The sequence below is a fragment of the Strigops habroptila genome, chromosome 6 (genome assembly GCF_004027225.2).
Source record: "Strigops habroptila isolate Jane chromosome 6, bStrHab1.2.pri, whole genome shotgun sequence".
Taxonomy (NCBI): Eukaryota; Metazoa; Chordata; class Aves; order Psittaciformes; family Psittacidae; genus Strigops; species Strigops habroptila.
In genome coordinates, this window is record NC_044282.2 from 63,022,222 (window position 1) to 63,039,716 (window position 17,495).

The following is a 17,495-nucleotide window of genomic DNA, read 5'->3' on the forward strand; positions in this document are numbered from 1 at the left end:
CTGACAGAGGGGAGATTGAGATGAGATTTTAGGCAGAAGTTGCTCCCTGTGAGGATGGTGAGGCCCTGGCACAGATTGTCCAGAGAAGCTGTGGCTGCCCCATCCCTGGCAGTGTTCAAGGCCAGGTTGGACGGGGCTTGGAGCAACCTGGTCTAGTGGAAGGTGTCCCTGCCCATGGCAGGGGGTTGGAACTGGATGAGCTTTAAGGTCCCTTCCATCCCAAACCATTCACTGATTCTGTGATTCTTCTTGCTCCAGAGGGATTGTTAAGAAGAGAATGCTCTTTTTTTATCATAATACTGCATTTGCACTTACCTGCTTCTTCAGCACCTACATTTTGTGGTCGTGTTTTTCTGGTTAAGAGGGTGCAGCTCTAAAGAGTATGCAGTTGAGCAGTTGTAAACCCCATGTGCTGTTGAGCACCCTCAGCCCCTCGGTTACCCATGGAGCCTCTCTGGGTGCCTGGTGATGTGCTCTCTCCATAGCCTTGCTTGGATCTCCCTCTGCTCCAGCTGCACCTAGCTGGCATGCATGAGCTTGCTGCCTGCACAGCCCTTTGCCAACGCACCCTCAGCACACCAGGTAAAAACACTTCTTCAGGTTAGCTTGGAGGAGAACCAGTTCCTGGAGAGCACAGGAACAGCTCAATTCTTGCACCGTCGTAGCTTCAATACTCTACCAAGAGACCCTGCGGGTATTTGAAATTATTCATTGAGATCGCAGATAAGGGAGATCTCAATCAGTGCTGGTATGAAGCCTTGCAAGGAGAGCAGCTCAGCAGTTTTAAAGAGCAGGGTGGGAGAGTTAGAGATTATAATCTTCACTCTCACAAGGATTTCATTTCCATTTTAATAAGTGAGTCCTTGGCCGTCAGTGCTACATTCCCTCGCCCCCAGCTACGCAGAACACAGCGGCCTTAATTGGGCTGCTGGCTGATCGCCTTCCCTTTGTTGGGACCTCATGAGTTTGTCTCTGTTACTATAAGCTGTTATTTTCCTTATTCCTGCTGACCTGCCAGGGGCCCTTGGAAAGGTGAGTGGGAAGCTAACTCATGCTGGCATGGCTGCCGATGCTGGTGGTGCCGCTTCAGAGCACTTCCTACAGCCTGTGCAATGCAGGTTGTGCTGAAAATGGAACTTTTTTCCTCTTAGAACAGTCTCTGGGCCCATTCTGCATAAAAAGCTTTTGGAGAGACATTGCCAGCGCATGGCACAAGTGATTTCATACTTCTTATTAAGTAATCTCCTGTGTGTATTACAGCAATTCGTAGGACTGCCCTAACTTACCTGCCTTGGTTTTGAATCTCTGCCAGTCATATGTGAACAAAATTGCTGTCCTTAGGCTGCAGACTGACAGACAGGGTGCCTGAAGGGCTGTAACAGTGTTTAAGAGTGGTGTAGAGGCTGACCTTTTTTTCTTTAATCTTCCCTCTGTCATTTCTATAGAGAGATACTTCAAGAAATTCAGCGTCTCAGGCTGGAACACGAACAAGCCTCTCAACCCACCCCTGAGAAAGCTCAGCAGAATCCAACATTATTGGCTGAACTCAGGCTTCTACGGTAAAATACCTAAAGCTCGTGTGCGTTCGGTACCTGGGCCACTCAGTCTGTGGGTCTGCTGTGTGGCCCAGACACAATGGCTGTTACTGGGAAAAGCGTATCTTCAGTAGCCTTAGAGTGTTACTTAAAATGCTGAATGCCAAAGACTGACAATGTTTTGCAATTTGCCTTTTTTTTAGGTGGATTTAGAAGTAAATAAAAATTGCTTTGCCAAGAACGTTGCTTTGCCAAAAAAGGCTGGGCCTTTTTTGGATCCTTGAGGTCCCTTCCAACCTGTGATTCTGGGATTCTAGGATTCTAAAAATGTCTCTTTAAATTAATTCTATTTGTATGGTTCAGAAAACTGTTTGTAAAGAAAAAACCAATTGAAAAAAACTATCATAAATTGCAGTAACTGCTTGTCTTTTATTGTCCAAAGGAGTAGAGCTGAAGAGAAATGTCAGTTATGCGATTAGTCAGTGAAACTCTTTAAGTTCATACATACAAATAGTCAGTTGTACATCCGAAGTTGGAGAACAATCTTCAAAGGATCTTTGATTAAGTTTGCATTTTGAAGTGACAGGGAAATATTGTCAGTATTACAGAATAAAGTATTTCATAGTTTGGGTAGTCATAGGGGCATTCTCTGGCTATATTTTACTTCATCGTCTATTACCAGTTAATTCAGAGCACAACTTTCAAAATTGCCATCTGTAATATAAAGTAGGTTCTAAAATTCAAGCTCTTGGCAGCAGCAGCTCTTTGCAAACTGCCTTGTGTTTCATTCCTTACAGTAAATTTTTCCCGCCTGCTTTGGATGTGGCACGGCTGTTGTGCTTCCCAAGAACGTTTAAAGGTTTTCTGTAAAAGTGCAGTGCTCTTGGGATGGAGCTACTGCAATGGCAGGCAGCATCTGCAAGATATCATCCAGCCCCATATTGCAAAATCTGAGGCTTTCAACCTCTTTCATTCCTTTTTCATACAGAATTTGCTACATTATAGCACATTTTGATATCTCACTGACATTTTTCATTCTGTTACCTAATGGCTTATAGATTTTCTTGCTTTATGCTTTATATATTATGCTGTATATATTTTTTAACATTTAACATTTTTTGTGTATCTTTTTTTAACATTTAAAATACCACAGAGGATGCAGAAGGTGCCCACAAATGTTATGCAAGCAGTGAAGAAAAAAGAGATTGTGGGACAACTTGGCATGCTGTTTGACCCAGCAGACAAAGATATAAGAGCCAAGAGCTTAAACTGGAAACCAGCCACATTCAGACCACAAATACAGCCCATGCTTTTTAAAGCAAGGGGATAATCTCAAGAGCAGTGATAGAGTTTTTAGTCCCTAGATGTTGTTCCAAAAATACAGGTTATTGGGAACAAAACAGAGCTAAACCAGGAGGAATTAGATGGCCTGTATTTTGCTAAAGAAGAAAAGAAGCTGAAATTGTAGCCATTTCTGGCCTTCAAATATCGAAAACACCACTGGCAAATAGAAGAGTTGTGAAAGGAAAAAAGGTTGAATTAAGCATGTAACGCCTGTCAAGTCATCATAATTGTCCCGTCTGGCCTTCTGTGTAACACAGGCCGGGAAATTTTTCGTCGCTGCACTCCTGCAGAAAAATTTTAAACTGAGGTACAGCAGCCACATAAGACAGATGTTCAAGCTTTCATTTTAGAGGTGGAAAGAATACCACGTCCCCCGACACTGCTAATGTGATCATCAATGAACTTCTGTGCCTTGTCTGTGCTCAGAGAACTAAAAGTGTGCACGTCATTTCTAACCTTCATAAGCCTAGTGCTGTTTTTCAGACCTTACCTTTCCTCATGCTTTTGTCTACTGCACTAAAAAAGTCTTTTTCAAAATTCCTCTTTTGTGTGTAAGTGTTTAGAGATTTTGATTCCCTCCCCTCTTCATCTTCCGTAAATAGCTTCAACTTCTTCAGTATCTCCATAAAGCAGGTTTGCCAAACATCCAGCTATCCCTTTAGCTTGCTGTCAAGTTCTCCCTAAGTCCTCTGCATCTCTTCTGTGTACAGGCTGGAGTACACTGGCTCATGTAGTTTCACTGGTGCTGTGGATCGAACTAGTGTTAGCTTTCTTACCACCAAACATCACATTAATAAATTCAAAGTGTGCATTAATTGTCTTGACTGTGTACCATCACAGTGGATGATCACAATTAGCAAGTTATCTGTGACGTGAAAGTACTTCACAAGGTCACAGCTAACAAGGAGACTTTCCCCAAGCCTGTGAGCAGCATGTGTTGACCTTGCCTATGATTATATGTAAGCACGTTACCAAACGATCTCAGCTGCTGTGTAGAATTTAGGCTGTGAAACGTGAGAAAGGTAATCCATGGAAAATCAAAGTGTTCCAGGTTTAAAAATCTGCAAGTGCAGCCCAAGGAAATGAGTCAGTTCTGCCACACTGCTGGCAAATGTAACCTTGGTGGAAGTGCAGCTGTACCCACTATCCTTACGGATTCCTGCCTTGTAATGCAGATGTGCTTGCCTGCCTCTGCTGCAAGCCCAAAGGATGCTCATTCATACACTGGTTCCATTTGCCCCAGGCGTCTGCCTCAGACTGCATCTTGCCATTTGTTGCTAGATGCTGATCTATCTTTTTTGGGTTTTTTTAAATATTTAACACCCTTTGTCACTGATAAGCAGTACCTCCTCTTTCTTCAGTGGAGATCATTGAACAAGAGATTAAGTAACATCAACCGAAATCAGACATACACGTTGATGTTGATTCTTCATTAACAACTATATTTGGAGTGCTATACTTATTTAATATATTGATTTTTACATTATTTGTAGTTGTTAACCAGAATGTTAGTTAAATAATGTTCATGCTAATTTTCAAGGCCAGGTTGGACAGGGCTTAGAGCAACCTGGTTTAGTGGAAGGTGTCCCTGCCCGTGGCAGGGGGGTTGGATCTGGATGAGCCTTAAGGTCCCTTCCAACCCAAACCATTCTGTGATTTTATGATTCTATGAAATAACTATAGAATAAAAGCTACAGACTTTGAACTGACCTAGATAGAGAAAAAGGATGGTATAGACAGATAAAACTATGTCTGTGGTGGGTTTTTAACACATTCTAGGTGACCAGGCATGAGTAATCTTCTCTTTATCACCTTATTTTTGTGATATGTTTCAGCATTTGATAACCACATTCTTCAAAATACAAAATGATGTTGAAAGAAATACCCAGGATTGTTAATACTTCACAGTCTCTGTCCTTTTAAGAACCAGTACAGAAATAAGTTAATTCTGTTATGTAGTCTTAGCAGTTTTGTGGATGGGGTGTACGCTTATGGTGTACAAAAAGACAACAAGGCATTATTCAGTCTGAGTAAATGGCCTGTTTCTTTTCCATATTCTGATGTCCAGTTGGTGTATCTGCAACTAGTTGGTTATTAAAATTCCAAGAATGATTTATCCATGGTATATCACATGAGAACAAAGATATAACCCAAGACACCTAAAAATACAGTCTATAATATGTGGTGCCTTTAACTTTGGATTAGAACATTCAGATGTCCACAAAAATAACCATACATAAATAAATAAGCCTTTCTAATATTTTTATTTTTCTTACAATCATTTATCATTACTATGACTGGGATTTGTGGGGACCAGCATTTCTTAAATCATATAAGACACTGAACTGCTGACATGCTGATGTTTGTCTTTGAATTTCTCTTTATATTAGTAACTTCTTTGTTTTTAAATATAAAATAAAACCAAACAGTGATATTGCCTTAAATATCTCACATATTTACTTTAATATCTCACATATTTATTTACTTTAATTTATCTCACATATTTGCTTTAAATATCTCACATATTTACTGACAGGTATCGATAGGAATACAGTGGTTTTGTGATGTCAAGGAAAGGGAAGGTCACTTATTATCTTCTTTTGTTGTTACCTGGGTTCTGGTACAGCAAATATGTCAAAGACCATATGTTACGTTCATGGACAGAAATAGCTCTGCTTAGTCTCCATCCAGACAGGTGATAGCTTTTCCTTCCCAAACACCTGCAGCCCTTTCTCCTCCTTTTTTTTCCTCAGTCTTTCCTCCCATCATTCATTCTTGCTTGTCTGAAAGCTCTGCAGGGTGCCTGGAGCTGTCGTTAAGAGAGCTCTTAAAAGGAAAAGTGGGCTCTTTTTCTCAGAATGCAGTGCTTTTGAAAAGGGCTGCCTACTACCAAGGTGCTGAGGGCAGGTTTCTGGATTTTAAGTGAACAGCATGATTGTTATACATAGGTTTCATGGTCATTGTACTGTGCTTTGCTCCATTTTTTTCAATTGGAAGCAAGGGGGAGTGATGAAAACCAAAGACGCAGTTGGATGGGTGAATTTCCTAAAGTGGTTTTGAAATACCCAAAGTTTATTTTCTGACTCTTTCTTTCATGTAACTTGAACAGACAGAGGAAGGATGAATTGGAACAGAGGATGTCTGCTCTTCAAGAAAGCAGAAGAGAACTGATGGTGCAGCTTGAAGGGCTGATGAAACTGCTCAAAGTAAGCCACCTCCTGTCAGAAATGCAGTGCGTCCTTCTTTTCTGCAGGCCTGGAATTCACTGTTGCTGCTGTGAGATTCATGCTTTGCTGTTGTATCATCATAAATACTTCATGAGGAATAGAAGGAATTTGCAAAAAGTCATTTCCGTGCTGGCTCTGTGTGTTGGTGCAGATGGTTAATGGGTTTTCAGGTTCATATGCTGCTGCTTTAGTTAAAATATCAAGAACCTGTAAGATTTGGAAGGCTTTAAAGAAATATTAGATTTCATAATCAGCTGCATGCTCTTCTGGGTACCAATCCAGTTCTTTCACCTTTAACTGGAAAATAGATGGGAAGCTGTAGTTATGGCAATACAGGATGCATCTTCCTGGTGGCGTGGTGTTTTTGTCACACCAGGTAATATCACACGAACCCTGCAATGTCTGTGGAGATTTTTTGCTTTAGAGTATGATGGTATTGTCTCTGATCTATAATATATGTTGTTGTTTGGATTTCTGATGAGTGTACATTATTTATGATTTATTGAGTCCTGCTAGAGATGAGCTCACAGTTGATGACTACAGTCTGAGATACTATTATGTGTTTATTCTTACCATTCTTTAAATTGCACAAGAGCCTCTATTAAGTGAGTGGCAAAATGTTGTCCTTGCTTAAAATGGTTTTGGTCTAAAACAAGATGCCACAAAGATGCTATAGGAAATAGGAGAAGTGGGCAAGGGATCACAGCAATGGCACTGGCAGGAGCAGCACATGGGTTTATGGATTAGCTGTAGACACATCCTGATAGTTAACATTTAAAGCTTGTCTGCACTTTAAAGTGATAATGAATTCACATCGTCTGTCAATCTAAAGTGCAGTCACTCTTCAGATTAGGTCTGCATTCTGGAAAAAGAATGTATATAAAAGAGGCTATTATCAGATACTCTTCAGAGGTGGCTGTTTTATTTAGTTTCCCTGTGCAGCTGAGCACATAGTTAGTATTAATATTTGGGAAGTAATTATTTGTTTAAGTCAGTGGTTCTACATGCTGTATTTGTTTCCTGTTCAGCTTGTTAATGTCTCTCTTAAATATTGAAGACAAAATATTGAAGACAATCACTTACTAAATTCACCTCAATTTCTTCAGACCTTAACCCTGTGTAAGTTGAAGTGTGATACCTCTGAAAATGGACATCCAAAACTGAATTACTTAGATTTAAGAAAGCATAAATGTTCTTCCATCACAAACAGTTTGACTCTTTGTGGTTCATGTGACCATAGTCTGAGCGTTTTCCCAGCACATATTTGAGGAGCCTCTTATAACAAAATCTGTTTGTATGTCTGTTTTAACATGAGGAAAAGCTCTAATGCAAGTTTTCTGTAGGCCCTATGATTCTCAAAGCACTTGTAAGCCTTCACAAACCAATTCTCCCCAACACGACCTGATGTCAATGCTCTCATCTCATTAGAGTGAGCAGTGTTCTGTCAGCTGTCCTGACTTTCTGCTCTTCCACCTCAAAAGCCTGAAAGGCCGGGTGGACTAGCTTTCTCAAATGCACTGCTCTGAACCTTTACAATGCACAGGCTGAAGAGCAACCTGCAGAGCTTTGCCCATGTGCTAGGCAAGCCACAGCAGGCAGGCGGGCAGGCAGGCAGCACCTTGCCTTATCTGCCTGCTTGGCCATCCTACTCTCATCTCCCAACTGCCCAAACAGTGTGTGTTTCCTCTCACCCGACTGGTTGGACACATGAACATGGCCTTGTGTGGAGCAGCGCCTTGTGTGGAGCAGCAGAGGACACTGGTGCCAGTAACACTGATGGGGAGAGCATGAAGGCTATTGCAGGATATTGCAGAGGAAAGAGAGCATGAGTGGCAGCTGTTGCAACTGGGGGGACACAGGAGGGAGGACAGAGGATTGCAGAAGAGGGAAGGGACTCATAACTGACTCACATTTGATAAACCAATGTTTTTAGGACCCATTCATTAAGTTGAGTCATGTAGTTCAATTATGAGCTTACAGAAACCTCAGTCACATCTTCTAGGCTGTATTGTACCAATGGTTAGTTTAGAAGCTGGCTTTTACTAGATTTCCTTTCTAAATCTAGTATCTTTTAATTAACTCCCCCAGTTCCCAAAATTGTTTCAACACTGTAAGGGCAAATAGGACCCAATATGATGAAAAACTTCTTCCCATGAAGATGGTGGAGTGGGAGCCCAGAGAGGCTGTGCCATCTCCATCCTTGGAGTTTCTTGAGACCCAGCTGGACAGAGCTCGAAGCAACCTGGTCTGAGATTAAGTTGACCCTGTTCTGAGTAGGAGGCTGGACTAGAGGCCTCCTGAAGTCCCTTACAGCCTGAATTATCCCCTGAGCCTGTGACTTATTGTAATTATTTGGTTCTACATGTTGCATAATATGGCTCTTTGCATTTCCTCTGAAGAGCTTTCTATGGAGCCTGGCAGCTTCTTTTTGATTAAAGCCTCTTCCAGAAGACATCTGCTCTCAAACTGCAGAAATCAAAAAATGGAAAATTCACTGCCAATGCAAATTTTCTTGCACAATTAAAAATTTATGCCTCATTTTCAGTTTTAATGTATTTAACTTAACTTCAGTTTATACCCATTGGCTTTGGTACATGTGGTTCTCCCTCTATTAAATTAAGGAGTACTTTAGCACCCCTGGTTTTTAATATGCAGATATTATTCAACTCAGTGAAGGCACTCCTCATCTTGATTTTTAAATCAGTTAAACAAGTAGAACTCTGCTGAGCTTCTCCCAGTACTGTACTCCAGTCTTTTTTTATGGTTGATTTCTTTGCCTTCTCCAGATCTTTAATACCATTTTTAAAATTGGGAAAAACAAACTCTATGTTGAATTCTTCTCTGAACCTTAGCAACACTGCACAGAGAGTTCCAGGAGGAGTTTCGCTATTCTCTATCACTGTTTTCCTTCTTGTGCCTTTCTGCACCAGTGAGTGCTTTTTGAAAGCTGCCAGTTACCCAGATCTTACTCTGTAAGAGCTGCAAAAGATTTGTAAATAAATCACTGCAAAGTGCTTTATTTATGTCATATAGTGGTAGCTGGCTAATGAGAATGTCATGGGTAAATCCTCTCATATGAAAATATATTACATCTGCACAGGTCCTTCAGAAGCCAAACTTGTAATACATTCAAATAGCAAAACCATATTTATTTGGCAAGAGCTCCTTTCCGTGAAGTTATAATGCTTCGTATATTACTTATTAGTTGAGTCTTGTGTCAGCATTTCTGGTACATTGAATAAATTAATGACAGGGTAAGATCTTTATGCTTATTTAAGTTGTTTTACATCTCATTTTGACTATCAGTGCAACAAAGCACATTCCAGCCCTGGGTATTCCAAGATCTGTTAAAAATTACCTTCCCTGGACTAGGTAACTCCTCATGTAATTTATTTGAAGAATCCCAGCCGCAAGCTACCCAGGCCTGCTGATCTAAAAATAGTGTTTCTAGTAGATACTTTTGAACACCTTTTCTCATTATTAGTGGAAGGTACTTCACTGTTTGCTGATAGAAACTACAAGGGGAAAGTACTATTAGTCAAATACAAAACAGAAATACTGATGCCTCTTCCCATACTGAGAAGTTTACCTGACTGACAAGAAGCAGTATGCACCCTTGGGCTTTGTTTTGTTTCTGATATTTGTGTTCATTTCAAATTCTCCTTTTTGGTGGTTTTAGCCCTGCCAGAGATTATTTTTTTTCTCACAAGGTTTTAGCTTCTCTCATCATGTGGTGCTCTTGAAAAATTTTCGTTTATAATTTACATCAGCTGTTAAGCTTTTATGTTTTTTTCCATTTTCTTATGGAGTATTTTTTACATTTTTAATGCTGTCTTCATTTCACCATTTAGAACTAGATTCAGATATTACCTAACTTTGGTTATCTGAAATTTTGGTAACTCAGCTCCCTCTTCCTATGTTGGAAGGACATAGTTGTTCTCTGGAGGTCCATTCATTTTTCCCACAGCAAGTCATGCTGTGATAGCTGGCCTCAGAGCAGAGAAAGGCCCTAGACTATTTTGGTTGCTAGTGCCCCAGGGATGCTCAAAGCCCTGTCCAACCCGGCCTTGAACACTGCCAGGGACGGGGCAGCCACAGCTTCTCTGGGCAACCTGTGCCAGGGCCTCACCACCCTCGCAGGGAACAACTTCCGAAGATCTCATCTCAATCTCTCCTCTGTCAATTTAAAGCCATTCCCCCTTGTCCTATCCCTATAGGCCCTTGTCAAAAGCTCCTCTCCAGGTTTCTTGTTGGCCCCTTTAGGCACTAGAAGCTGCTCGAAGGTCTCCCTGGAGCCTTCTCTTCTCCAGGCTGAACAAGCCCAGCTCTCTCAGCCTGTCTCCATAGCAGAGGTGCTCCAGCCCTCAGAGCATCTTCGTGGCCTCCTCTGGACTCGCTCCAACAGCACCACGTCCTTCTTATGTTGGGGCCCCAGAGCTGGATGCAGGACTGCAGGGGGGGTCTCACCAGAGCAGAGCAGAGGGAGAGAATCCCCTCCCTCGACCTGCTGGTCACGTTGCTGGTGATGCAGCCCAGGATATGGTTGGTTTCTGGGCTGTAAGCGCACACTGCTGGGTCATGTTGAGCTTCTCATCAACCAACACGCCCACGTTCTTCTCCTCAGGGCTGCTCTCCATCTATTCTCCACCTAGCCTGTATTTTGTAAGTTCTGGTTGTTCACCTCTTCATTAAGTGCTGTCATTAGTATCTTCTCCTGTGTCTTCCTGTGCACTTATGAGACCCCTGCGGTATCTGTCTGGGTGAGCTCATTAGTGCCAGACAGCATTCCTTGGACAGGCCCTCACCTACCTGTTCTGTTGCTGGTGTGGTCACTGACATGCCCTTGGATCAGAGCTACCAGTGCTTTCCCAAACCATCTGCAACTACCACCCAGGGGTGATGACATGCCCAAAGCCATTCCTGGGGGTCAGTTTGGATAGGGCCACCCTGGTTGGGCGATAAGGTGTTTTAACAGCACAGACATGTACAGATCATACTGGAGAACAGTTGCAGGGTTTAGTTTAATACTATAGCCTCTGAATCTGCAGGGCTGCTGCAGTGGCTGCTGCAGGGCTCCCCATTGGCTGCCAACCTCATGTTCTCTGGCTACTCCAGCCAGCCTTTGGTTGAACAGATGAAGCCCCTTGCATGCAAGAGGGAGCCTGTCTGTCTGGGACAAACAGTGACCTGTCAGTACTGTCATCAGCAATTTTCTCCCAATATTTTTTATCTCCTTTTCCTCATCCAGGCTGTTGGCTTAGTTTTCCTTTTTTTTCTGAAGTCTCCTGTGATCACCTAGTGCCATTAGCTGGCACTCTCCTAATGAGTCGTCTGCAGTGGTGTCTGCCTTCTTGCAGGGCTTTTTCTTTCAGCTACATAGATATTCAGCAAGCATATCCTATTTCACTTTTTCCATTTCCTCAATGGTAATTTCCTCACTAGCTGATTTGATGATTTATTTAATAACTGCTCAGTTCTTCTAGCAAAGCTTCATGCCTCTTGAGGTATTTTTTTCACATCTGTAGTTAATGCTAAAGCCTCATTTTTCAAGCTAACAACTTTTTTGTAGAGTGGAGATCATTTAAGATCTTTTTGCTGACCTAGCTCACCATCTGGTCCTGCAACTCCCAGTGCTGATAGGAGGAACAACTGGAAACATGTGGGAGTGTGGGGAGGACAGCACTGGCCTCCAATATTGATGTTGATCCATGGTTGAGTGGAGCTGTACCACACATCTGCTACAGCAGAGTCTAAATACACACCTGAGAGAACCCCAGGTCTTGGGAGAAAAAAAACCAAAAGCATCTGCTCAGAAATGTGGAATTCTCTGCAGTCGTTCTCAGATACCTCTGTAGTGCCCTTAGTGCAGAGTTGGGAAAACATTTTTTAGTAGAGTAGTGAGAAGAAGCTTCTCTAAATTAAGGGGCAGGTTCTGGTTAATCCTGCTCAGATGGGAAATAAATGAGGAAAGGTGGATAAGTCAGCTCATGGATGCCAAGGCCAGAAGGAGCTTTTATTCTGTGAAATTTTTAATTCCATGACCTGAATTTCTGAGGAGACATGCTTACCAGTGGTCCTGCTGCCCCTGCACTGGCAGTCTGTGCAAAGCCACTGTCAGAGGGAACAGTTACCCTGAAAAAGCTGTAACTGCTGTTTCTGCGTAGATGAGAGTCATCAAAAACATGCTTCCAGCCTTTCTTTTAATGCACATTTCTCTATGAGGAGAAAATCTATGAAAACTTTCAAATTATGAAAGAAACTCTCAACTATGTGGTATTTTGCTCATTCCAAGGAACGTTCATATGGTTGAAATGGCTGTGACTCCACTGGCCCAGAAGGGTCACAGTGTATGTTGTTTCAAAAGTGGAAAAATTAATTCATATTTCACCTTTTCTCATCTTTCAAATTAGTAGCGATCCATACTGAGAAACATTGCATTGCAACAATGGGATTGTTTTCTCTGCATCTTTGTCCTTGCATCTTTAGTGCTTTTGCCTCCCAGTTTCTTCCCTCCCAGCCCTGGCTGCCTCCAGCTTGCTAATTCACCATTGTGAATCCCACCTGCAGAGGTCGTGGTATGCCCAGTGGTAACAGGCACTCTCTGACCAAAAAGGTGATATTGTGCCTCTCAGGCTAGGACAGTTTGGGTCTCTGTGATGGCAGATTTGAGCACACAGGGAACCGAATGCCATGCAGCGGTTGTGCACTCCAGATGGTACTTCTAGGCCTTAGAGGATGGTGGCCTGATATTTCTGGCCTTGAGAACAGCTAGACAGGCATTTCTGAGTACAGGGTAGGAAGAAAAGCCAGTAAAGGTCCTGTGTAAAAGAAAATATATCTGCTGAATAGCCTATCCTATATCCAAGATATCCATGCTGTCATATCCATCCTGTGTATTTGACTTTTGCCAACATTGAAGGCCATTTCAGATAGGAGTCTTCTTTTGAGCACGAAATAAATGACATCTTTGCTTTCCCACCACAGCTGTTGTGTCTGATGCCCTTGTTCCCTATTATGTCTGCAGATGTTTCTACAACTCGCCATATTCTGTTTTTCCATTGGGTCTGTTGTGTATTTTGTGTGTATATGTTTCCTTTTCATATGATAATTAATCTGTCCTGTTTCTCTCTTCACCTTTTTCTTTTGCCAACATTTGTAGGAAGAAGAGCAAAAGCAGGCAGTAAGTTGACTTCACTTTATAGGTGACCTAACTCTTTTTTTCTTTCTGCATGAAACCAATTTTATGTTAATTGGATTGTATGCAAATAATCCATGGGAATGTGGGGTCTTTCTCACTTGTAAATTTGAAAGCAACCTTCATCAGTTTCCAGTAGAGCATGTTTTTGTATATGTCCTTAAAGTTACTCCTCTCTCCCTTTCAAATTAAGTTTATTGCCATGGGTACGCAACTGGTGGCTGTATTCATTAGGTTTTTATAGAATTGTGCATGACCATCCAGGGTTGAAAATATGGATTCTCAGCTGGCTTCACAATTTATCTTGTTGGAGATTCTTTGGAGTATTTTACACTCTAAAAAAAGCTTTCTTGTCTCTTCAGGAATCCTTTAGTTTGCCTCCTTGCCATATACAAGTCCATGCATGAAAACTAATTAATGACTTAATATTCTGGGCATGGATCCATATCATTCAGTTATGATATAGTCTCCTTGAATTAGTCCCAGTATGCTCATTGTAAACAGGACGAGTAAACTAATAAGAGACAAGAATGCATTTGCTTTGTTACTGATATTCATTTTCTCTGTCCGCCTATTATAATCCAAATCCTGTGTTGATTTCGGAATCCACTCCAGAGGGAGCCCTTTTGCTTTTCTCAGAAATAGACAGATGTTCAATATCTTCTCTCCAGCAAAACAAATTTTCAGCATTTTTGACTGTGGTTTTCTTTATACACAAAGATTTAATGAAGATTAATCCTGTGTTTCTCATTGTTGGGGGTTTATACATGTTGTGTATGAGATACTCAAATTAGATATTGGATATATGAATTGGAAATTCTAGTGACTTGTTTTTTGTAAGGAACTGTATATCTTTGGGTAGCTTCTATTGCTGAAACACTTCAGGTCTACATGTGCTGAAATTGGCTTTTGGTGACTCCCAGATGGCCTTTTATTAAAGTCCTGTCATCAGTTTAACAAGAAGATGGTGGTAAGTGTGTATCTTCTCTTGGAGCCCAGCTAATCTTTAGCTTGTCCTGCCAGTGAAGTTTGCTGAGGCACCTTGCAGAAATTCTTTGGCTTAATGAAGGGACCAGATTGCAGCACGTGGCAGCAATCTTCAAGGAATTTCCTGGAGGAAGGAAAACAACCAAGACACCACCATCCATGTCTTCCAACTTTTAAGTGTGCAAGTGGAATGCTGTGTCGTATGTCATTCTCTTACCCAGCATCATTGGTAGGAATAACTGTCTGCGTGAAACACAACATTATATTAGCTCATTTTTCTTGTGCTGTTTATCTGGATTATGGAAATAGAAAAAGGGTAAATATGAGATCAAAGGAAGAATTTGCCCAATTTTACCTCCTTCTTTCACTGGAACATTATGTTAGTCGGAGGATAAGAGAGCCAAGATTGCTAAAATAATGTCAACACAGTGACATTCTGTCCAGTCCTATTCTGTTGGAATCAATGACAAATGAGCCAAAAGGATTTGAAACTCAAGAAGGCAGGTTTTGACCAACCAAAGGACACATCATTGATCTGTAGGAATTGAAACTTTACATCCTTACATTTGTATGGACTGAAGTAAGGACTTGGAGCACAGATTGGAAGTAGCTTGGAATGCCCTCCTCTAAACTACAAAGGTGCAGCCTGAAAAAGCTGGAAATCCCAGGATACAATGCTCCACTTGGCTGAGAAACACAGAGAAATCACAGAATAGCTGAGGTGAAAAGGCAGCTCTAGAGATCGTCTAGTCCATCCTCAAGTAGAGTCAGCTAGAGCAGGCCACTCAGGAATTTCTTCCATCATGTTTTGAGTATCTCCAAAGATGGAAATACCACAACCTTTCAGGGCAGCCGTTCTGTCTAGTGCATCAGTGCCCTCGCCATAAGAAAGTTCTTTCTTTACTTCATACAGAATTTCGTGTATTTTCATTTATGTCTGTATTTCCGTTCCATTGCCTCTGGTCCTTTCAGTGGATACCACTGAGAAGGATCTAACTCTGTTTTCTTTACTTTCTTCCATTAGGGATTTGTATGTGTTGATAAGATCCCTCTGAGCTTTCTCTTCTTGAAGCTAAACAGTCCCAGCTCTTTCAGCCTCTCCTCATATAGCAGATACACTGGTTTCTTAATCCTCTTTTTTTGGCTCTTCCTTGGATTTGCTTCAGTCTTGCTCCAAATCTTTCTTGCACTGGGTTGTCCAGAACTGGATACAACAGTCTGGATGCAGCATCATCAGTGCTGAGTTTTGGAGGATGATCACCTCCCTCGACCTGCTGCCAGCAGTCTTCCCAGTGCAGCCCAGGATGCTGTTGACTTTCTTTGCTGAAAGGGTGCATTGCTGTCTCATGTTCAGCTTCTCTGCAGGACCCCAGCATCTTTTTCTGCCAAGCTGTTTTCCAGCCTGTCAGCCCCCAGAGCGCACTTGATGCACAGAGTTATTCCTTCCAGGAAGTTGATTTTACATCCCTTGTTGAACTAGATGAGGTTCCTATCTGCCCATTTCTCGAGCTTTTCAAGGTTCCTCTGAATGGGAGCACAGCCATCTGCTATATCATCCACTCCTCCCAGTTTTGCATTGTCTGCAAACTTGTTGAGGGTGCATGCTGTTCTCTCATCTAGGCCTTTACTGAAGAAGTTAAATGGTACTGGCTCCAGTATCAAACCTTGAGGCACACTACTGGGAACTGGTCTCCATCTGGACTTGGTGTGGCTGATAACAACCCTACACATCACACACTGTATTTGTATCTGCACTTTTCTGGAGGGTAATGGCATATCTCTAGCTTGAAGACCAGAAGAACTCATTGGACCATACACTGGCTTCAAAATATCTTCAGGACCTCATGATCATCCATCTACTTCAATAACAGAAATACTTGAATAAGGGGCTGAACATCTGCGAGAGCGTGGTTTGAAGAAACACAGCCAACTGAAGAACTTTAAAATTACTATCAGACATCCCACTGTCCTTTAGAACCTCTACCAGTTTTGGTGACTCTGGAGTCACATCTTCCCTCTCCATGTGTTTAAAACCCTGCAGTAGCTAGGAAAGGGTACCTTTCTATGTCTTCTGTGTGCTCAGCCAGCCCTATCCTTGTGTCCACAGGCATGCGTCTTGGAAAAAGAAGCTAGAAGAGAAGAGCCTAGTCTGGTTAGTACCTCACAAAGGTCTACAGACTAGTCCAGAAACAGCAGGACCGTGTATGACGGAAAATGTGGAGCACCATCTAGGTTCTGTGGAAGAGAAAGCCCAAGTGATCTTAAAAGTCTTAGTGATCTGAAGTGATGATCCTCTCAACCCTTGATGAGATGGATTGATCATATGGTGGCAACATGAGTTTACATGAAGGGTTAAGGTAAATAGTAGGCAGAATAATGATCATTGGTTCGGGACTGACAGCGCATAAGAGCAGTAACATCAGCATCCTTTTTAGGAATCTCTGATTTCCCGTCACTGCTAAGCCTGCCACTCCCATTCTTAACCTGGTTTGTTCATGTATCTGCAGCCAGAGTGATAGCGTCTCTAAGCATTGAGTAAAGATCTTTGCTGCTCCTGGGAGGCTAATAAGAAGTTACTAGGCTGCTGAGGTTACAACCAAGTGCCTACAGAAAACTGTGATAACTGACTTTAATCTCCAGCAAAAGACTGAGCATAGTGGGATCAGAGAGACCAAACTCCAGTCACAAAAATGTTCTCAGAAGGCCCAGAATAGAATCATAGAATCATAGAATAGTTAGGGTTGGAAAGGACCTTAAGATCATCTAGTTCCAACCCCCCTGCCATGGGCAGGGGCACCTCGCACTAAACCATGTCGCCCAAGGCTCTGTGCAACCTGGCCTTGAACACCGCCAGGGATGGAGCATTCACAACTTCCTTGGGCAACCCATTCCAGTGCCTCACCACCCTCACTGTAAAGAACTTCTTCCTTATATCCAATCTAAACTTCGCCTGTTTAAGTTTGAAGCCATTACCCCTTGTCCTACCACTACAGTCCCTAATGAAGAGTCCCTCCCCAGCATCCTTATAGGCTCCCTTCAGATACTGGAAGGCTGCTATGAGGTCTCCACGCAGCCTTCTCTTCTCCAGGCTGAACAGCCCCAACTCTCTCAGCCTGTCTTCATACGGGAGGTGCTCCAGCCCCCTTATCATCCTCATGGCCCTCCTCTGGACTTGCTCCAACAGCTCCATGTCCTTTTGATGTTGAG

At 42.2% G+C, this 17,495-nt stretch overlaps 1 protein-coding gene across 7 annotated transcripts in view; it reads left to right on the forward strand.

Annotated features, from left to right (window-relative positions):
- DTNB (dystrobrevin beta) overlaps positions 1–17,495 on the forward strand; it is a 196,097-nt gene that overhangs the window by 123,776 nt on the left and 54,826 nt on the right. For 5 of the 7 annotated variants that reach the window (XM_030491008.1, XM_030491010.1, XM_030491012.1 and 2 more), the window contains 3 exons: positions 1,446–1,559; positions 5,989–6,085; positions 13,266–13,286. In XM_030491008.1, coding sequence (XP_030346868.1) covers positions 1,446–1,559; positions 5,989–6,085; positions 13,266–13,286 — 232 coding nt within the window. The remainder of the gene's footprint in view (positions 1–1,445; positions 1,560–5,988; positions 6,086–13,265; positions 13,287–17,495) is intronic. The other 2 variants (XM_030491011.1, XM_030491013.1) reach the window with 1 other exon arrangement.